Here is a 22,839-nt window from a genome sequence, read left to right as displayed (position 1 = left end):
GGATATGTTCGAAGCTAAATAGAAAGTCTTTATCCTCGCCAGCCAGTGACTGCAGAGAACTCGCCCAAATCACGCAACCCCAAGCCTTGCTGTCCTTGCCTAGTTATAGACAAAACTTGCTTCCTGGGTTGACACACTTGGGTTAGCAAGAAGAGTCACAATAAGCAGAGATACAGAAGCCAAGAAAGCAAGGCTAGCACATTTAGGGCCTTTCCCGGAACTGGAGGGAACGATGGAGCGGGTCTTTGTTCCTGTTTCAGCAGGTTCTTAGGGTTCTTAGGTCAGAATAGTTCTTCTAGCATAGTCAACTGTGCAAAGATCTGGGACCCATTGCATTCCCACTGTTTCTACGGGCATGAGCCAAATTGTGGACTCATTATAGGACAGGGGATTACATCATAATTTACTCTCTGTCTTACATAGTTATGTAAGCAGATCAGTAGGAAGAGTCCTACAGTGAGATCTAGGAGCAAAAGGATCAATGGCCCAGCAATAGCTGTACATAGAGTACTTAACCAGGAGGGGCAGGAAAAGGATAGCTACCCACTGTCAGATTGTTGCCACCTCCTTTCTCTCCCCTTACAATAAATTATTTCTGACCATGGTTAACTTTCTCTACGTACCCCTGACTGGTTGGCATAGAAGCAACACGTTTCTCCCAGTATCGTACAGACACCCACCCCCCTGTCTCATGAAGGGGAAGTCCAAACCGCTTCAATTCCGAAAACAACCTCCTCTAAGGAGTCTACTTGGGCTTCCAGACAGGAAATGGAATTCTCCGTATGGCCTAGTTCCGTGTCTACTCTAGCACTGAGGTCCTTGAAGATTTTATCCCCCACAATTCCAACCACAGCTGAGTCCGTGATGTCTACCCCCACCAACAAGAGAATGAGAACAGGGATGGCTCCCTGCATGAGGAAGCCTGAAATCTAGATTTAGGTGGGCCCTGCCCTCTTCTCTGCTATAGACGAACACCTGTGGTATAACATGCATGAGGACACGAAGGGGTGGGTTTTCCTCCAGAGCAAAGCCATTAGTGTAAATGACCCAGGTAGTCCCCGGGGCCTGGAAATACACTTAACTGCCACTCCTAGGAGTAACCTGCTGTGTATGGCTGCAGGATTCTTCATAGGGGGGAACTATCTAGGAGATAGCCAGGTGATATGAAGCAGGTACCTTTCCTGTGGAGGTCCCCCAATGTGAGCCTAGGATGGACCTACAGTTTTCAGGCTTGAAAGTGGATCTTACTGTTCAATTAATTCCAATCCCAACATAATTTGGGGACCTGGGGGACCAGGCATAGCCAGAAGTTAGGGCCTGTGTCTGGTTGAGAATGGTTAAGGAACTAAATACTCCTTCCAAGCATCCTGAATACCGAGGGGCTGGCTTATGCTGCCTCTCTGACTTTGAACTGCAGTTCCCAAAGGAATTCCTGAGGAAACTGGAGTCTGTGGGACCCTTGGTGACAGGGGGTGTCGTATTCTGGGAGTACCAAGATAGTCAGTTTGTGTCGATGGGCCAGATGGTCCTTAATGAAGGTGTTCTTTGGGTAGTCAGTTTGCTACCTGGGTCCCTACAACTCACATCCAACCCATCTCCCCAGGTTCTGCCAACGATGACCTTCAGGTTCCTGCCAGGCCCTAACATTATAGATGTGAGGTTGTATCGCCTAACAGGCAGACTGTGGTGGGATCTTTATGATTAAAGGAGTCCATGTGCCTCCAGGAGGACGCACAACCCCACTGAGCACAAAAGTGTTTGCCCAGTGTTTTGGTAGGGCAGAGGGCTGTTGGCAGGATAGACATAGTATTGAGTACATTGACGCACTGTTTCTTCTTTAGTGGACCCATAACCCCAGGAGAATACTTCTCTGTGGCCTCTCTTCCCAGTAGTCCCTGTGTGCAATATTTTACAGAAGTCCACTCAGAAGGTAGCTTGGGTCTCAGGGTCTGAGATAAAAGAAACCACCTCTCTCACCCCCACAGCAAGTTCAGGGGATCTATTTCCCCTCCCCTGGGCATGGCCCATGGCCACACTGTGACATATGGACATTCCGCTGGAGGGCAGAGAGAACAGAGGTTTGGGAATCTCAGGGAAATCTGGACAAACCAAGAGGATTCAGGTCCCCAGTAAAAGGGCACAGGTTCTAAGCCAGGGCAGTGGGTCTTGTACCAAACAAAGGTCAATATAGGGAAACTGGTTGGGGTAGCTGAGGTCTTTGGTCCTTATGTACCAGATAGCTTGAACCATCTGTGTGCCCAGGGAAACTTAACTGGGTCCCCTAACTCCTGAGGAAGACAGTCAATCAATTTCATAGAAAGTCCGGAGTTCTCCAGGCAAGACACAGACACCATAGCTGCCCATGTCCTAAACTCCTCCTTGAAGTGTTTTTAACATGCATTTCAATGGCGTCTTGGAATTTCTCACTCTCTCTCCTAGTCTATATTTGTTTCTCTAACCCCCCAAAGCCACAGAGACACATAGATGACAATAAAGACGGCGGGGGATGGCCTCCACACAGGCATCTCTCACAGACCCCATTCACTGGCATTAGGGTTGTATACAGTGATTCCTGAAAGCCCTATGCAGAAGGCACCATATGCAGACTCATCTCCAGAGAGGAGAGATCCAGACAACTCTCTGTCTGGGCGGAGGCATCAGAAGCCTCTAGGTCAACAGAAGAGACATAAGTTCCTGGGACATATCAAAGTGTACCCCCTGGGAACTGCTAGTTCCCCCAGGCTGTTGGCCCAGGGGATCTGAGGACCCTGGTGTCTCTGGAAATTTTCTAGGTCCTTCAGAATGTTGGAAGGTAACTCCACCAGAGGACACATGGATGCACAACCAAACAGAAAATCTTTTACTCTCACTTGTCAGCTGCTGCATGGGGAACTCACCCGAGTCATACAGCAGTGCCATTCTTGTCTTCTTATGCACAAAGCCTACCTTCTGGCTTACCACACTTCGATTAACAAGAACGGTCACAATAAGCAGAGAAGCCATAAAAGCAAGGCTGGTACATTTACGGACTTCCCCAGAATTAGCAGTGATGGTCTTTGGCAGGGGTCGGTGTCTACATGGGGGTTTCTTAGGTCAGAATGGCTCCCCTAACACAGCAGTGTCACTTGTGCTAAGGTCTAGGGTCCCGTTACAGCAGGATGACCCCAGGGGCTCAGTGACCAGCTAGTCTACCCATCCCACAAACCCACAAAATAAGAGAGGGAATTTCTCTCATTCAGGTTTTGTGAGAGAACTTGTCTCACAAAATAAGAGAATGGCTGAGGGAGGCATCTGACATTGACTCGTGAGCTCCACAGGCGTGTGCACAGGTGCATATACCTGCACATATGTGATCACATACACACACACACACACACACACACTTATGTGACCACTCCTCCACACACCCACACACACTCAGAGAAATATTTACTCATTTACGTTTATGGTTATGAGTCTATCAAAATGACATGGCGATGAAGAAAAAGGAAGCTTATCTTGATAACACTTCTGCTGAGAGCCAGCAGTCTTGGTTAAAATGAAACTATTTGAAGGAAAATAGAAAGCCTGTTAGTCTTCTCTCAGTGCCACATAGAACATGGTTTGTCTGGTGTTTCTCATGACCTATGATCTATTTTGCATAAGACACAGGGCGCAGGTCAAGTTTCACTGTTGCAGCATCGTGGTTCAGAGACCGTCTTTCCTTCTGTTGACATGCACTTGGCCCTTAGGGAGCAGTCGGCTGGTTGTAGGCGAGGGCCTGCTTTTGTTGGCTTTTCTCCTCCACTGACACATCTCCCGCCACCACAATGCTGACTAAATGCTGTGTCTTGACAATATATCCTAAACTGGTGTGAGGATTCTTTTAAAAGATCGTGTTAGTTATTCTAGTCCCTGGATTCTCCCTGTGCATTACAGTGACCTTGTTGAACCATAAAAAAATCTCCTGCTGGAGATCATAATAAAAATTCACCTATCAATCAACTCCTCCAGAATTACTCTTGTTGCCGCAGCAGCGAGGGTCCAGTTCACGGATTCGCTGTGTCATCCAGTGTTTGGCTATTTGAACACTTCCATCAGCGTTTTAGAATTCTAGATCCTGTGTGGATTTTGCCAGACTAATCCCAGGGTTTCACCACTTTGGAAACATAATGTGAATACTTTTTAAAGATTTATTCATTTATTATATGTAAGTACACTGTAGCTGTCTTCAGACACACCAGAAGAGGGCATCAGATCTTATTACAGATGGTTGTGAGCCACCATGTGGTTGCTGGGAATTGAACTCATGACCTCTGGGAGAGCAGTTGGGGGCTCTTAACCGCTGAGCCATCTCTCCAGCCCCTATTTATTTATTATGTATGAGTACACTGTCGCTGTCCTCAGACACACCAGAAGAGGGTATCAGATCTCATTTACAGATGGTTGTGAGCTGCTATTCGGTTGCTGGGATTTGAACTCAGGACCTCTGGAAGAGCAGTCGGTGCTCCTAACCACTGGGCCATCTCTAAACACTCAGCTTCCGGTTGTTTATTGAGGGCACACTGACATACAGTCCTGCACATCCCTCTGGCTCCTTGCTTTCTGTCTATACCAAATTTTCTGAGAGTTCTTTTTATTGTGAATGGATGTTTAAATTATCTTTGTGTGTGTGTGTGTGTGTGTGTGTGTGTGTGTCTGTGAGAGTTAGTGTAAACCGTGTCTGTGCAAGGACTAAAGGTCACCTGTTATGAAGACTAGAAACTGACCCCAGCTACAGAAGTCTTAGCTGCCGAGCCATCTCTCCAGCCCCTGGATGTTACATCTCATCAAATCGCTTTTCTCAGTCAACCGTATTTCTAGTACAATGTCTACTTACTTATTCGTGATATATTGCTAGTTTTTCCTGTGGCTAAACTGATTTCTCTAGCATTTTGTTGAAGATTTAGCACCTACATTTCGGGATGCATTGGCCAGTGATGTTCTTATATTAGATATCTGGTTTGATTTTGTGCTATCACTGGCCAGACAGACTGAATTAAAAAATGCATGTGTGGTTGGGCGGGGCAGCTCACTCTTACGTGATGCCTCTGGTTGTCTGTATCAAGATGAAGCTGACTCTCTCCTTAGCCACTGGGAAATCAGGGCATTCCTGGACTGACAGACACTGATGTGCTAGACTGAACTGGCTGGGGGCTTGAGGGTGGACTTTTAGTTTTCCTGTAACTGGCAGTTTTTCTGCCTTCCACCTCCCCCATACCCTGTTTGCTAATGCCCAGAGGCAATGTTTTTGGTCCACACCACTTGGAGGAAGCTACTACTAGCATCTAAGTACATGCACGGATATCACTGACAAATACACAAGACAGCCTCCCCCCTTCTCCACCCCAGTACACTAGAGGTCTTGAAATGAATCCTGTACTGAATCATTGCGGATTTTCTGTTCGCCACACTCATTCATTCATTCATTCATTCATTCATTCCATCTGTACTGACCATTCCGTCTGGTGTGGAACTCCTTTCTCTTAAGGTGTGGTCATATACACAGAAGCTTTACCTTTCAGTCACGCGGATTGAAGATTGTTGCGCCTTCTTCGTGAGTCAGTACTAGTTGATCCCCAAAGTCTCTGACTCTCAATAGTCATTTTCTTCCCCTGGGGTCTGCTGTGCCTGGCACTTTGGGCTTCTGTTGGATCACAGGTTTGTTCCTTTCCTCGTGGCTGTATCTAAATGCCTCACCAAAAGCAACTCAGAGGAGGAAGGGTTTACCTCGGCTCTTGGATCTGGAGTTGCAGCCCACTGGGGCAGGAAGGCCTGTTTGTGGGATCAGCTGCCGTCACAGAGCGGAAATCTGCAGGAACGGAAGGGAGGGGCTCTCTCCTCTGCCACTTTTACTCATTCAGAGAATCCAGCTCATGGGAAAGTGCTCCCTAGTAACCAATGAGAGTCCTCCTCACTCAGTTAATTCTCTCTGGAGGGTCCCCCTTCCATGGACACACCCAGAGGTGTGCCTCACTAATGCCTTGGGTGTTGCCCAATCCAACCAGGTTGACGGTGGAAATGAACTGTCCCACGCTATCCGGTGTCATCATGGTGAGTCTGTCTTCCTGAAACCCTTTTAATTTCTCTTTTCCATCGAAAAATGGTCCTTTACTGAACTGTTTTCCTCTGGTTCTGTTTTTTGGTTGTGTTGGGTTTTGTTGTTGTCGTTGCTTTGGAATTGCTTGTCTGGAATTTTCCAGACAAGGTTTTTCTATGTCTCTTTGGATGTCCTGGAGCTCACTCCGTAGACCAGGCTGGCCTTTGTAGTTCTAAAAACAGCCGGACATTCCAGGAAGCCATTGGGTTGTCCTCTAGAATGTGCAGCAACACAGCTCACCACCATGGCAGGCTGCAGAGAGGACCCCAGTGCCTCACACAGAAAGGCAGAGGGTTTCACAGCTGAGAGCAGTCCTGTCCAGCTGGGTCTATTCAACAAGCATGTTGCCAGATTCTGTGGTTTTCGGTTCCTTTCTACCCCTGCGTAGTCCCTAGAAGACTTTGGGGATCAGGATGAGGCAGAAATGTTCTCTGTAATCTGGGTTTGTGTTCCATGGGGTCACTGGGTCCCATGGGCCTTCCTAACAAATTGTCTTCTTAGCAGTGTCACAATCAATCTAGTCATTTCATTTGCTTGCTAACCCCCAGGAAGTTGACAGACAGAGCCATGACTTACCTTAGGCACCTGACTTGATTGTGCTATGACCAAATTCAGAGGACCTGGAAGAGGTAACTGACACCAGTTAATACTCTGTGGCTACTGACTTGGTTACATTGCTGCGTTCAGGCTGTTTCTTATTGTTAGAACACAGTTCATTTATATTTTCCCTCCATTTTGACAAGTCTATTTTCAATCAGCTTCTGCCATTTACATTTAAAATGAGTATCGATATGTCTGGATATGAGTCTACTATTTCATTACTCTTGTTCTCCCTACTTTTTGTTTCTAGTTTCCTCTTTTTGGTTATTTGAAGTTTGTTTTTGTTTTGTTTTCATGTGTCTGTTGTGCCTATTGAATCTTAAACATCTTTTACTGATTTATTCTTGTGAATTTTACATCATGCAACCCAAATCCCATTCATCTCTCCATCCCTTCATATCTGCCCTCTGCCCTTGCAACCTCCCCCCACAAAAGAAAAAAGAAAGCTCTCACTACGGAAGCTACAGCGTGTCTCTTTGGTCCACTCATCTTTCCTTGCAAATGGTCATTGCAATGAGAATGGGTCTGGTTCAAAACCTCTGGCTTCTGATACACCATCAATACTGGATCCTCATCAGGTCTCCTCTGGGATATCCTACTGTTGTTCTGTGTCATGGAGATCCTGCAACTTTGGAGCTGTCAGGCTGGCCCTTTCACGATCTTCAGCAGTTTATAGATGGGTTAGATGTTGGGGTGGGCAAACTCAAAGCCCCGGATCTGGACCTAGGTGGTAGCTGAACTGGTCAGCCTAGCAGCTCTCCTGCACTCACACCACCAGGGGGAGCTCTCCAGTACTGCCTGGCCAGCAGCAGCCAGTGAGGGGCAGGGCCAGCTCTCTTGCTCTTATGCCCTAGAGGCCGACTCTCCCACCCCGCATGGCAGATGTTGTCTATTGCATTTTGATTATTACACACACACACACACACACACACACACACACACACACACACACACACACGTACGCATGCATGCAAGCACGCACATACATACATACCACATCTTTGTATCTTTTTGGCTAGCCTGAGGTTGCAATAGACATACTTAAATGTTCACAAATTACACGGACCCAAAGCTTTACCACGTAAAGTGGTCTACAGGACCATAATGGACCATCTTGGTTTCTTTCCTCCACAGTCTGCTCTATAGATGTCTTATATATTGCACACATGGAAAACGTCATCAAACGGTGTGATCGTATTTGTTTTCAACCCTCGATGATTTGTTTTTTTTAATGCCAGAATGATTCTATTTCATTTGGAACCCATCAGTCTTGTTCTCCAACAAGGTAAGAATCCAGCACGCCATCCCTTCCAGCTTGTCTTCTAACCTCATAGGTCACCGAGCCTGGCTTTCCCCCTGCCTCCAGACAAACCCCTTTCTGGAGCTTGCTAAACTCTAGGGACCTCCAGCTTGAAAAGTGTAGCTTTTCCTTGTCAATCAGTCATGGGATTTCTTTGTCTTTTGGGGCAGCAGCGTTAGGATTGGTTATTGATGTTCACAAGTGAACATGTGGTTGTTGATTCTACTGTGCTGGCCTCAGGCCGTGCTTGAACCTGGCGGTCATTTAGGTCTTTGGAGAGGAAGGGAAGGAAATCCAATATTTCTTAGAATACTCCCCTCTCACACCTTTTAACACCGCCCTGTGCGGTGCTGATAGATGGCAGCCTTCATCGTCTCAAAAACCCTTACACCCATTTCATTTCTACACAGTACAGACGACACACACTCTCCTGTGCCTTTTAACACGTGGACACTAGGTAGGGTGATTTATTTTTTCACACGTACAAATGTTTTTAAATTGACGTGGGGAGGGTGCTCAATCCCAGGACAGATGGGTCGTGGACCTCATAGACAGCACTGCTGCTGAGCAGTGACTTGAGCCACAGCCGGGAGAAATCACTGGCAATGGACTCGAACCATCCCTGTGGTTGACATAGGCATTCGGAGCATCCCTCACAAGCCATAGGTGTCTCCATGGGTATATTCTCTTTCCGTAGTCCCTGCCATTTTGCAATGGAAGTGTTGTCATCCTCCATCATAGGCAAGGTAACAGAAGCTCAGAGAGTGGCTGCATATGTACCAGAGCCACACAGCCATTAGGTAGAGTTGGCACTGCCCCTCCACTCCTTCTTACTCTGGACATCAGAATGCGTGTCATTTAATGTCTTGTCCTAGATATGGATTTTGGGGACAAGAGTACGGGTTCAAATCCCAGCTCTGGTCTTTCCCGTTCTGTGACCTTACCTGACCTGGGCAAACTTGGGGGAATTGTGAGCCACACAGGTCAAGCCTGTGCAGTGCGTCACACTGTCTGAGCTTTGTGCAGGTGTGTCCACACTGAGTGCCACTCCATTTCCCCGCCATTGTTAGAAACCACAGTTTACAGAAGAGGCAGACGCTTGGAAGAGACCAGGAAGGTGTTAACTGCACAGGACATGGAAAATAACCACCAGTTTACTTTCTCTTCTAACCCCAGAGCAGGTGTTTTGAGCCATTCTGTTTTACAGTATTGTTAGGGAAGTCTCAGTAAGAGGTGAGCCCTTCCCCTTTAAAAAAAAAAATAGTGCCTGCTTTTTCAGTTTCCCCCAAAGACTCCAGAATCGCATTTTACATAATTGTAAAAAAAATTTTTTTTTTATAAACCACATTAGTGTTTTTGGAATAGCCAAAAATCCCTTCCACTTTTTTTGAAACCGTTTGTCCTATGCAGGGGTTGTGGCCATGCATGAGAAACAGCAGGTGGTGCCAGATGACAGGTGGTGTGGGAGCCGTCCCCGGTGGGAGGCGCGAGCAAGCGAGCAGGCTGGCAGCTGCCAGATCTTCTCTGCGCGCTGGCGCCTCGTTCTCAGAAGCTCCGGATCCAGGCACGCGAGGGCTGCTTTTTCGGCACCACGTTCTGGCTGAGGAGGGAGGACTCCTGTTTGTCCTCCTCCTCTACATATTGGCTTGACTCTGCTCTGACCCCCACCAGTGCCGCGCAGTAAGTAGGCATTTGTTTTTGTTGTAACCACTCCCCAGCACCCTCCCAGCCCTTACCACCCTGTCATCCCCACAACAACTCTGTTTGTCTAATTACGTCCCACCAGCAGGATTGACAGGAGAAATTCAGTTGTACCGGGCTTTTGAGGGTGCGGTGAAAGCAGTCCTTGACTTCAAAGGGAACCGGAGGGAAATAAATGCGATCTGTTTATTTAGTTGGCAATCTTGCAGTATGGGGGCTGCTAACTTTCCATGGGTGGGAAAAAGCCCTGGCTGTTGAGGGAATGGAGGTATTTCATGGTTGAATAAGGAGATCAGGTTCAAGCCAGCCTCTTTCTGATGTAGAAACCTGGATCTCACGTACAATCTACATATTATGTAAAAAGAGAGAGAGAAGTGTGTCTTGAGAGATATTGAATGTATTCGATTGTGTTTTAGAGATTGGGGGGGGGGAGGCAAAATAGCTATGTGGGTGGTGAGGGGAAATGTATCTTACTGCAGGGGGCCCAGAATAATGGAGTTTCCTTTTGTGCTAAGAACAAGCTTGCCAGTGGGGCTCTAGGGATATGTTAGCCACTGTGTCTTGGTATTTTTTTTTAAGCTCATTTTTTTTTTAAATGAAGGTCTGAGGTTTTTTGTTTTTTTTTTCCCTGCTCCCTAATTTGAGGGTTGGTGAACTCAGTGGGCAGTTAGCACATTTTGATGATTAATGAAGTTTCTCTGGACAATGGGAACCATGTCAGGAAATCTAGTGGGAGATTGACGGCTATCACCAGGTCGAATACTGCTGGAGTTGAGCTATCTTAGAGCATCACCAGCCCCATGCATTCCTGCTGTAACCAGAATCCCGATGCTTGCCTTAGGTCTGGGAAAAAAAAAAACAGCAGAAGCATGGTGAAGCTGAATGGCAACCCTGGAGAGAAGGGAGCCAAGCCGCCTTCCGTGGAGGACGGCTTCCAGACCGTCCCTCTCATCACGCCCTTGGAGGTTAATCATTTACAGCTGTCTGCTCCCGAGAAGGTAACGGTGATCTTCCTTCCCTTGTCCCCCAGAACCCAGACTACTGTAACCCAGGAACCCAAGAAGCAAAAGATTTCATTCCCTCAAACCCTTTCATCCTTCAAGCCACCAAGCAGGCTCCCTGCCTTGGAAAACATTGTATCCAGAGATAAGACACTTCCTGTGCTATTGCAGATTTATGGTGTTTGCTGATAATCTGCATATATGGGCAAGCAAATTAATGTTCCCTTGTTAGGATCTTACCATGACAGATGAATAGATATAAGCTTCTATGCAGTGATGAAGGGGGGAGAAAGGCTTGTCTTAATTTTCTTGAGGTGTTTTGGAAATCGATTGGTATAGATAGGAAGGCAGGGAATTGGACTCGATCCAGCAGCTGTCAGTTCACACCTTTCCTCTTTGCTAGGAGTTGGCTATAAAAAAAAATAAAGTTTAAAAATCCCTTCTTCAGAGGAACCCAGTGCATGGTGGTAAATGCTGGACCCAAGCATCACAATGAGTGGGGAGGGGTAGGAGAGGGAAGGCAGGATGGGTGAGCTGCAGAGGAGAATATCCAAGTTGGAGTTGTGAAGGTGAGTCAAAGCTGTACGAGTTTGGAGCGGAGGGAAAAAAAAGGTATTTAAGGCAAAGGTGGAAGAGAATGCGCCTTCGGACACGGTGGCTGCAGGAGGATGACTGGGAAGCAGCCTCTGGCTGATGCCACATCAATGGAGGTGGCAGTGGGGTGTCATCCCACAGACATAAGTAGGAGAGAATGCGTAAGGTCTGCCTGAGGGAGCAAAGGATTTAGGGGATGAGCTATTGCACGTCATCTGAGAGGTTTGCAGGGGGAAAGCTCCTGCTCCCGAGCTGGGGACGGGAACAATGGATCATCCCATCCGCTCGATGTTTTCCATTGGCATCTCCAGGAGGGCATTGTGTGTCTTAACCACTTGGTTCCATCCAATCAATGAAGAGGAACTAAATCGAGATAAGGAGCTGGCTGATTGGCTGGGGCTGAGTCATTTGTTTTGAAAGCAGAGAGGTTTTTAACAGAAGAATGTGTCAGGGTGGGTGGTAGGAATAGAGTTGTTGAGCTACCCTCAGAAACTAATAAAGCCTTTAAAAATGAGCTTCCAGCAAGCAGTTGCTGCTAAGGAGACATGAAGAGATGGTATCGAGAACTCGCCTCGGGCACATCAGACACACTCGGTGTTTGTTTTGAACTTCATGTTGAAAACACAAGGCGATTTAGAAACTCCCGTTATTGAAGTCACCCCCAGCCCCAGAGCAATTCTGTCAGAACCTCTGGAGTGAGATCCGGTCATCAGCATAGGTGCAGTCTCCCCAAATGACCCCCATGTGTGGCCACAGTTGAGTAACTCCGTTTCAGACCCATAACACACCTGCAAGTCTGGGATTGGAAATTCGCGTGATAAGCCAACGTTTGGATGGTCCAAAGGCACGGAAAGACCAACTGAAAATGTTTGGACCTGGATGCAGGTGTAAGTGTAGTTTGTGAAGGAAAAATATTGTCTTGTGGTTCTGCAATTTGGCAGCACATGCGCACATCTGAGAGGCGTGTGATGAAGAGAGACAATGGAGGTCACCTCCTCCAAACCTCCCACACAGTTCCGGGCTATCTAGAGAGTGGTGTGCCGTCTCTGGCTTTACTCTCTTAATTCCTTCTGAGAGTTTTCTTCTCTCCCTGAGCAAACAACCCAGACGTACCCGGAAGTCACTCCAACGCCAGCATAGTCAGCCGTCTCATAGCGCATGCCTAAAGATGTACCGAGGCCCTGCAGGGTCATGCCGCGCACTCCCCGTGGTTCTCCTGGGTGGGTGTTGGTTTCCCCTTCTGTGGAGCAAAGAGGCTCATACATCAGGTTGTCGGAACAAAATCAGATGTGGCATCAGATGTGAAGTGGCTCAAAGCCAAAAATAGAATAAGAGTAATTAAGATGTTCAAGTGCCTTTTAAAATGTCGAGTGTGTGTACCACCCCTCCCCACACACACACACCTCGAGCGCATACGCAAACACACCACATGTACACTGGAGCACGCGCACACACCCAAACACACGCGCGCGCGCGCGCACATGCACATACAGTTTTTTATTTCAGTCTCTCACTAGTGAACAGAACCTGGTAAAGAAGTGGCTATTTTGACCAGGTGTTTAAAGAAATTGAAACATAGAATGGTAATGTAACTCCTCAAAACAAAGTTGGTGAGGAGACGCCCTGGATAAGAAGCTGGGCAGTGTTGTTCCAGAACCTTCCACCTTGGGAACTGGTCTGACACTGCACAGGTTTGATCTCTGTTTCTGACTCAGTCAGTGCCCCGCAATATGGATCGATTCTCTCTGAGGTCCCAGTGTTGTCTGAGAGAGAAACTGTCTTAGTAGTTTTCTGTGCTGATAACGCTTAGATTTTACTTGTTCAAACTTTTCAGGGCAGGAGGTCAGACCTAGTACAGTATACAGGGTAGGCGAGTGCTTGACCACTGAGTTATCTCTCCATGATTTTATGGTCTTTACAAGAACAAACACAGTGCTCCCCCTGGCAGCAGAGCAAATGTGTTGAAGGTGAATTCTAGCCCAGAGACCAGTTTCCCTAAGTGATGGCTATCAGCGTGGACTGGGAAGAAATGGTTTTAGCTGGGTTTAAACCCTTGTTTCTGTTTCTGCTGGAATCCCCTTACCTACGTGCTCTGATGAGTTTGTTTCTTCCTTCCTCCCTCCCTCTCTCTCTCTCTCTCTCTCTCTCTCTCTCTCTCTCTCTCTCTCTCTTTCCGTTCTTGTTTTGCTTTTCTTTTGAGACATAGTCTCCCTCTCCCTCTCCCTCTCCCTCTCCCTCTCCCTCTCCCTCTCCCTCTCCCTCTCCCTCTCCCTCTCCCTCTCCCTCTCCCCCCTCTCCCTCTCCTCCCTCTCCCTTCCCCCTCTCCCTCTCCCTTCCCCCTCTCCCTCTCCCTTTCCCCTCTCCCTCTCCCTCTCCCTCTCCCTTCCCCCTCTCCCTCTCCCTCTCCCTCTCCCTCTCCCTCTCCCTCTCCCTCTCCCTCTCCCTCTCCCTTCCCCCTCTCCCTCTCCCTTCCGCCTCTCCCTCTCCCTTCCCCCTCTCCTCTGGCTGCCCTGGAACTCACTATGTAGACCAGGCTGGCTGGCGGATCACAGAGGTGCACCCGTTCCTGCTTCCCAAGTGCTGGGGTTAGAGTTGTACGCTACCATGCCAGGCTCCCTGATGAGTTCCTTAACCCACCTCAGACTTGACCCCCTTGCATGTAAAGTGGAGATAGCACTGGAATTCTCTGGGGGCTATGAGAGAGGGGGTGAAGCGAGCCCTTTGATTAGGTCCCAGTGGGACAGGGTTTGAAGCTAAGATAGTATCAGGAAGGTCATGTGTGCCCTTGTGAAATCATGGTTTTCCCTTTGGAAACTCCAAGACATGAAGTGTGCTTGCTAAGTAGCCTGGAAAACCATCTTTGGATCTAGTCACCGAACTCTTTAGCATTGTGGCATTTAAGCATTAGAAACCACTTGGTGGAGGGGGTCAGCTAACAAGGTGGTTTGGTGCTTAAGAGTGGTTTCTGCTCTTGCAAAGGACTCAGGCTTGGGTCCCAGCACCCAATTACGCAGCTCACAACCACCTGTAACTTCAGCCCCAGAGAGATCTGACACCCTTCTCTGGCCCCGATGGACACATGCACACACACAGACACACACACACAGACACACAGACACACACACACAGACACACAGACACACACACACACACACACACACACACACACTAAAAAAGAAAAGAAAAGATTTTGACCATGATGGAAAGGATGAATATCTTAGTCTGTTTTGTTTCTTTTTCTACATGTTTTTAAATCATTCCTTGAGAATTTCATGTATATATGAAATGTATTTTGACCATATGAGCCCCTTCCAACTCCCCCTAAACCTTTCCCAAAATGACTTCCTCCCAACTTCAGTCCTCTTTTTCTTCTTTTTAAAAATAACCCACAGAGTCCAGTTAATGTTGTCTAAAGGCACATAGGTGTAGGGACCATCCACTGTGGGCACAGGGAACCTCCTAGCCACGCCCACAAAGGGAAATTACATCCTTGCCCAGCAACCATCCATCAACTGCCAATCCTACTCACCTATGGGCAGGGCTTTGTGAGCCTCTCCTTCATCCCTGCCGGAACCTTTCTTAGTCTGCTTTTTGTTGTCAATCAGAAACCTGGGGCTGATTGGGTCCAGAACATGGCAGGGACATCATTCTGGGAGCATGAGGAAGACAGACTGAACAATCATGCTCTGAGACAGAAAGCAAGAGACTTACTTGACTCTCTGAGGAATCAACTGGACACCTAGAAGAAACACATTCATTCCTTCTGAGGGCACTCTCTCCCCAACCCCTGCCTCCATATCTTTCACTAGACTCTGCCTCTTAAATGTTCTGGATCTCTCAACATAGCTCTCCTGAGGACCCAGTTCCAAAACATGATCCTTTGGGAGACACTCAGGCTATATCCAAACCGTAGTATCTAGTTTGGACTCAGAGTCCATTCTAGGTGAGGCCATGGATAGTTCCCTAAGATAGCACTGCCTCCGTTGTTTTCTCCCTGACCGGTGTGGCTGAGATTGGTGACTGCCTCAGGAGATGGGCATTATCTCTTGCATGCTACCCAAAGCTCTTAAGATGTTTCCTCAGAGCGGTGACCTGTCTCTTCCCCATGTGACGCCAACCTCAATCCCTTACCTTGGCACTCCAGATCTTTTGTTGTACAATTTCCATTTCTTGTAGTCTCACTTTGTTTTCCCAAAACCAGCATGTCACCCCTCCACGGACAGCGACTCCTGATAGAAGTTACTCTGACTCCTGTGTGGACATTTGGCAATGTCTGAAGACATCTTTGTTAACCATAGCTGTATGGGTAATTCTGTTGGTGTCTAGTGATGCTGCTCTATGCACTGTAACACATGCACATGATTTCTCCCATCTGCCCTCCAAAAGAATGATTCTGCCCCAAATGCCAACAGAACCTACATGGAAACCAAGGCTCAGGTCCATGGAGTGGTGTATCTAAATATTGCAGACAAGGAGTCTTGGAAGTCTAGTCTACCTCACACCCCAACTTTTAACTGTGCTGGTTTGACAGGACAGTATTCATCTTCTTAAGCTAAGTTCCAGCAGGAGGTCCCTTGGACACCTTCCCTGACCACCACCAAGTATAGCGGTGGTTATAACAACCATACTGGAAGCCATCACTCACCTTTCCACCCACCCAGAAACCCCTGTGCTCAATTAAATATACATACACAGCCGTGGGAAGTCACCAAGCAGGCTGGTGGGAGGTGCTAGAAGATGGAGGGACTTAGGAGATGAGGATGAGGAGGTGAGCATTAGGCTGTGTAGGAGGGGAGGGGCTTAATTAAGGAAGACAATGGGATCTGGAGTTCCATTCCATAAAGTTTATGCTGGAGGCTGTGGCCCACCCTGTGGACAATGAACAGGCTTAGCCCATGATGGTTCTTAAGAAATTTTCTCTTCACTTCCATCTGTTCTTCTAGGGAACATTGGAACAGTTAACGCAGTAGAGGTGGCCAGGTCCCCTGCAGGTACAGTAAGAGAGAGAAAGAGCAGAGGCAGGAGCCTGACTAGAAGCCACGGTTGTGGGGTGAAGCAATGGTGCTCTTGAGTCTGGCACCATGAACACAGTAACTAGGTGGACTTTCACCAAGACCTGATGCCCAGGTGGCCTGAGGAGAATTCATTCTGTCTCGTTTCCCTTTGCCCGCTTAGCCTGAGTCGCTGGCTCTGAGTGAACAGCCTTCGTCCTACCACGCAGTAGGAAGAAGGACGTTTTTAGCAGGATTCCTCTTCCATGTTTAAAAATGGATGTGTGGGGAAAATAGACTCAAGATCAAGTAGGCAAGTGTCTTCTGGCTATGGGTAGGATCTCCTGAAAAGTTGGTGTGGTATTTGAATCATAACGGCTCCCGTAGGCTCATGCATTTGAATACTTGGCCCCTAGATGGTGGAAATGTTTGGAAAGGATTAGGAGGTGTGGCCTCGTTGGGGGAGGGGGGCATGTCACAGGGCTTTGAGGTTTCAAAAGCTCATGCCGTCCCCAGTCAGTTTGCTCGCTGCCTCCTGTTTGTGGATTGACATAAAAGCTCTCAGCTGCTATTCCAGCACCGTGCTTGCCTACCTGCCACCAAGCTCCCTGACGTAATAACCATGGACTCATCCTCTGAAACTGTAAGCCCCAACAAACTCTCTCTTCTATATGTTGCCTTGGTCATGGTGTCTCTTCCCAGTGATAGAAAAAATAACTAAGACAGTTGGGGCATCCAATTCTACCTCTGGGGCCTTCTCGCCACAAAGAAACAGGTGCTCTGGAAAACTCTGTGAGGTTTCTACCTGTGATCCCACCTTGCAGAAAGAAAACAGTAGCAGAACTCTGCACGTTATAGCCTGGAGATGCCAGCAAGCACATGTCAAGGCTGTAGAAAGCAGACCACAGACAGACACCCCCCACCTCAGCAAAGCCCCAAGTCAATCACAATCACAATCACAATCACAATTACAATCACAACCACAATCACAATCACAATCACAATCAAAGCTGAGCCAGCTCCAGGCTCCGCCACGATCTTTTTCTTCCCACTAATTGTTAAATCCTCGAGCATCTTAGGGATGGAGTCTCAACTACGTTTAAGAGGAGAGGAATAGAGAGATTCTGAGATCAGCTACTGGCATCTGACATGGAATCTATGGTACAGCACATGCACTTAAAATCCTAGAGACCCGGGTTCAAATCTTTGCCAAGCTGCTTCTCAGCTGCGAGGCTTTGTGCAGGTTGTCCAGCCTCTCTGGAGTTTGTGCTGTTGGAGCTGTAAGGCGAGCATAACATCCACCTAACAGATTACTGTCCGAGGGGGGGGAAATGTGACCATTGTCTAATGGGCCTCGCTTGGGCATGACCCAGAGGGGGCCCATCGATCCAGTTTCCTTCCTTTATTTGGACACTCAGAATATGCCACCTAACATGGTGTGTTGTGCAAGAAAACTGTAAAAGACAAACATGCGGGCCTCGTGAGCTTCAAGAGTGAGGGCTGGGAGAGACGGAACTCACACAGGGCACGGATCCTGAGCAGAGGAGGTGAATTGCCCATCCAGAGGCAGCCTTCCTGTCTTTCAACCTTAAGACGCAGGACATGAGAAATGACAGCCTCTCTCCAGGGAGCAGCTCCTCCCACTCCACAGGACAGCCTCCCCCACCCACTCCACAGGACAGCCTTCCCTACCCACTCCCCTACACAGAGGCTCCCCAGAGGCTTCTGAGCTTCCCCACACTGGTTGAGGCTCAGGCAGTTCCCAAAAATAGATACAAAGTGATCAATAAATGCAGCAAAGATTCTCGGTTAATTTAAAAAGGTAACTTTAAACAAACAAAAAAGTTATAATGGTTACGTTGGTAATTTTTGGAAAAAACATAATACATGCTTTTGCAAATGTTAAATTTAGTATTGTTCTTTCATACCTTTTAAGTTAGCAGATAGTGACAGCTCCTACTGTGACACTTTCCTGTCTACATCTCTGTATTTTGTTCTTATCTGTTCCGTACTGTCCTCCCCATGCCTGCTCCTCCTCTGCTAACTCCTTTTCTCCCTCTCTAGTCCCCTATCTACAGCTTTTTTAATTTTTATTTTCTGTGTGTGTGCTTTGTCTGCATGTATTTCTGTGCCTGGCACCCTCGGTGACCAGAAGAGGGTGTGTTGGATCCCCTGGAACTGCAGTTACAGACCGTTGTGAGCCATCATGTGGGTGCTGAGAATCAAACCCGTGTCCTCTTGAAGAGCAGCCAGTGTTCTGAGCCTCTGAGCCACCTCTCTAGCTCCTCTCCCTTCTGCTTTTAGGTCATATATATTCTCTAACTCCCCTGCCCTTTCTCCCATTAGATCCCTTCCTCCTGCTCTTAATACAATCTTGTTGGCTGCCTAATCTAATATGGAGTCCTTCTGCAGTCATTTGACAATGTTTATAACATTAAAATGGACCGATCACCTGACTTTTGTCCTTCTTATTGCTAGGAACCTATCCTATGAACATTTTTTTTCTTTCAGTTTTACAATGCCTTCTAGATGTTACCACAAACTGGGACTGGTTCGGACTGTTGAGGAGAACGGGCTGGTTAAGTGTAAATGGGAACTCCGAGCTGGGGGAAAGGGAAGACTGTGGCTTGCTCTGTAAGAACGTAGTCTAAAATGGTGGCATGTGGTCTCACGTACAGAAACAACATGCGTACATTCTAGTCTCTCCTATTCATGTTTTATGTGTTATCGGTACTAGAAAACTGAACATATGTGGGGAAGGGCAAAAATGTGATTTTAAATTATGTGTGTGGGTGTGTACACGTGAGTTCCATGCTCTCCAAGGCTGAAGAAGACATTGGATCCCCTGGAGCTGGAATCACTGATCCCACCTGATGTGGGTGCTGGGGACCAAACTCTGGTCCTGTCTAAGAGCAGTAGGTTCTCTTCAGCGGTCTCTCCAGTCCCCATAATGTGATGCTTTGATATGTGTATACATTATATAATAAAATATATGCAATAGAATATATTTAGCAATAAGAGGTTTAAATCTTTTCAGTCTTGACAACCTGGATGGATCTCGGAGGACAGACAGTAAGTGTGTGCTTTAATTGCTAAGAGAGCGGCGTTGATGGGGGCCATTTGAAGACCTTCGTTTTCAGTTTTGTACCCACGAACACACGCTTTTGTTTTAAAAAGTCACTCCCGTTTCACCAAGGGTGAAGCAGCGTGGGAGGGCTGATGTGACTTGCTCTTTTCCACTCGGCTGAGTCCCTGTGGAGATCTGTTGAGCTGAGAGCTGAGGCGCTGGTATTGAGGTGATGCCGGCCACGCTGATTTATATTTTATCTCTAAGAAAGCAAAGGCCTGGCAAAGAAAAGAGCCCTGGAAAGAACCCAGAGCAGAGTGGCAGCTTCATATTAGCGTTCCGCTTTTGACTCATCCTGCTGTGTGATGTGAGCCAAATGTCTCCCTTCTCTCTATGCCAATCTCCCATTGTGAAATTGATGGCTCCGTATAGACTGCCACCAGATCTGTGGGCACAGGCGCCTGGTCCAGCTTTCAGTTTCACAGGAGAAGATCTAATCCGGGGTGGGGGAGTAGGGGGGTGGGAGGGTGGGAGGGTGGGGGTGGGAATTGTGAGGTGAGGAGCAGAGAAGGCAAACCGGAAGATCTGAGTGAGGACTCCGCCTCCATCTGGTCACGTGGCCTTTGTCTCCAGTGTCCTGGGGACCAGAATGTGTGACCGGATACCAGTGAGGGTTGTGGGCTCAATCTTCTCTGGGCCAGATGCTCACCCACACCAGAGTCCACGAGAAGGCTGAGGTTCGAGACCGCAGACTTTAGCACAGAGCTAAGCACCTAGTGTCACGATACCTTTAAAAAGTGGTGATTGACAGGAAAAGCCCGATGCTGCTGTTTGCTCATTGGCTCAACCAGTATTTGGACTAAAATTCCTCAACTAGAAAATAGGAAGGCTAGCAATGACTTTGAGGCGGAGGCTCAAGGGCTGGGAAAGAAAATGACAGTTAAAGCAGCAGCCAGGGGCAGTGGTGGCGCAGACCTTTAATGCCAGCACTTGAGAGGCAGAAGCAGGCAGATCTCTGAGTTCAAGGCCAGTCAGAACTACACAGAAAAACCTGTGAAACAAGCAAACACAAAATGGAAGAAGGAAGGAAGGAAGGAGGGAGGGAGGGAGAGAGGGAGAGAGGGAGGGAGGGAGGGAGGGAGGGAGGGAGGAAGGGAGGGAGGGAAAATTAAAGCAGCCCTCCTCGGTGGAGTCCCCATCCGATGTGCCTGCAGTTTCTCGCCCTGCAGCAGGGATGAGCCTTGGCTATAACGAAGGTCTAATTTTGGTTTATGTAAGCCCAACTCATAAAATTACAATCTTGCTCCTTGTCAGCACTTCTGCACTTGCGTTTATTGTTCCTGCCAATCCTGGGGACTCGCCGTGTGGGAGCCTCTTCATTATTGATAATCCGAGGAGGTAGTATTTTAAATTTTTATGATCTGCACTTTGAGCCATCTGATCCACCATGCAGGATCTGGCTTTGCCGGTGAAGTGGGGCTGATGGGGACAGAAGCAGGTGAGGAGACAGCACGGTGCATCCTTTAGAAATTAATAATTCATCCCATTTCCCAATGTCAATTATATTCCTCACAATAGCAGTTTGAAAGGCCATTGGGGTGTGTAAATAGGAGAAAAACAAACAAACAAACAAAAATAAAGTGATTTGGCCCACTCTCACACTATTTGATAATCTGGAGCCTCGTTTATTGAATGTCTTGCAAATCCTACTTTTAACAATAAAAAGTCTAGGACAGATTTTTATTTTCCTTCCTCTCCACCCTCACCTTCACCCCATTTCTTTTTCAAGTCAAGCCAAGGCTTTCCTCCCTTCTCTCAGTCTTGCTCTGTTTTCCTAAAGTGGAAGAGAGAGGGAGGTTATCCATGACAGTGCCTTTCTCTGCAAAAATATCTCTCCTCTCTCTCTCTCTCCCTCTCTCTCTCTCTCTCTCTCTCTCACACACACACACACACACACACACACACACACACACACACAACACACACACACACAGGTTCTGTTTCCACTCCACAGGAACAAAGCACCAAGCTTCACATTACCCGCCCCACCCCCCACGGTAGCCTGACTCTGGTAACTTCATGGGTGGGTGGGGCTTTCGGGGTCAACCCCACCGCAGCTTCCAGCACTGTTACCGTCCTTCAGCCCCCTGTGCCCCTCTGGCCATCTCTCTCAGTGGTGCTTAGAATGACCTTTTCAGTCTGTGCCTGCCCCTCCAATTTCATCTCTGCCGCTTACTTCCCTTGTGATACTGTCTTCTGGCCACCCAAAGATGCCTACTCTGTGCTTCTGCCCCATGTCAGCCTCCTCCCTCCATCCAGAAAGATCTTTTCGTTGGATCTGGGGAGGCAGGAATGGTCAGAAGAACAGATTGAGAGCCCAACAAATCAAGGGAGAGGTGGAGGAGGTGCAAGGGCGCATAACTAGATTTGTGCTGATCTGAGGATGTTTTGGGCAGATGGCAGCTAGAACCAAGGAACTACTGGAACGGATTTGGAAACGGAAGGAAAGAATTGGGTCTTGAGAGAGTCCTGCATAGAAATAAACAACGGTATTGTCTCCGTTAGAGTTTCTGTTGCTGTGATGAAAAAACATGGCCAAAAGCAGCTTGGGCAGGAGAGTGTTTATTGCGTCTTTCAGCTTATAATCTATCATCCAGGGAAGTCAGGCAGTGACTCAAGACGGAGCCGGTGCAGAAGTCATAGAGAGAACAATGATTTGTGACCAGCTCTTCATGGCTTGCTCAGTCTTATTTCTTACAGCACCAGGACCACATGCTTTGGGGTGGCACCACCCACAGTGAGCTGTACCCTCCCGAATCAGTCATTAACCAAAAAAAAAAATGTCCCCATGACTATCTAGCGGGGGCATTTTCTCAAGTTCTCTCTTTCCAAATGACTCTAGCTTGTGTCTAATTGACATAAAAACTGGTCCATGAGGTATAGTGTTTTATAGGCCCAGATTTTATAGGCATGGGATTGCAGGATAGTTGGGAAAGGTGAGTCAGAGCCTTGCAGGTTGACTGTGACCACGGCAAATGTGGGTGTGGACCTGAGAGAAAGCACCTAGCAGGCTCAGTGTGTCTCTGTGAGCTCCGAGTAGAGGCATGCACTATAGTCTGCAAGTGCTAAGAACAGAAGATGTCTCAGCATGAGACTGTGAGTGACCATGCTCGGGTCTCTGAGCATACGCAAGGCCTAACAGCGGCCGAGAAGTTACTCTGTAAAACCACAGAGTCAGCCTAGCATGAAGAGGCCAGATGTGAGAGGAGAGGCTGGAGAATGAAAGCTGAGGAGGGCCGATCAGCACAGAGGAAGAGAACCAGAAGAAGGCAGCCACCGGCCGAGGGAAGAGGAAGTCTCAAGGAGAAGGGGGACAACAAGCAGACCTGTGCATTTAATAGGACTGCTTCCAGAATAAAGCATCTTGTTGGGGTTGGGGATTTAGCTCAGTGGTAGAGCGCTTGCCT

The 22,839-nt window shown here is 47.8% G+C and overlaps 1 protein-coding gene and 1 long non-coding RNA gene across 2 annotated transcripts in view; one reads left to right on the top strand and one right to left on the bottom strand.

Moving 5' to 3' along the window:
• The first annotated feature begins 9,585 nt into the window (after positions 1-9,585).
• Nsg2 (neuronal vesicle trafficking associated 2) overlaps positions 9,586-22,839 on the top strand; it is a 60,129-nt gene continuing 46,875 nt past the window's right edge. Inside the window, 2 exon segments of the mRNA NM_001034152.1 lie at positions 9,586-9,698; positions 10,561-10,717. Coding sequence (NP_001029324.1) covers positions 10,589-10,717 — 129 coding nt within the window. The 5' untranslated portion in view covers positions 9,586-9,698; positions 10,561-10,588.
• On the bottom strand, positions 9,892-12,499 carry LOC120095055 (uncharacterized). Its single transcript, XR_015631499.1, has 3 exons — positions 12,428-12,499; positions 10,961-11,130; positions 9,892-10,064 (listed from the first exon to the last, which is right to left on the bottom strand). It is a non-coding gene; the product is annotated as an uncharacterized LOC120095055 (long non-coding RNA).

This window comes from Rattus norvegicus, chromosome 10 (genome assembly GCF_021556685.1).
Source record: "Rattus norvegicus strain SHRSP/BbbUtx chromosome 10, alternate assembly SHRSP_T2T, whole genome shotgun sequence".
Taxonomy (NCBI): domain Eukaryota; kingdom Metazoa; phylum Chordata; class Mammalia; order Rodentia; family Muridae; genus Rattus; species Rattus norvegicus.
This window is presented reverse-complemented; position numbering and strand designations above follow the sequence as displayed.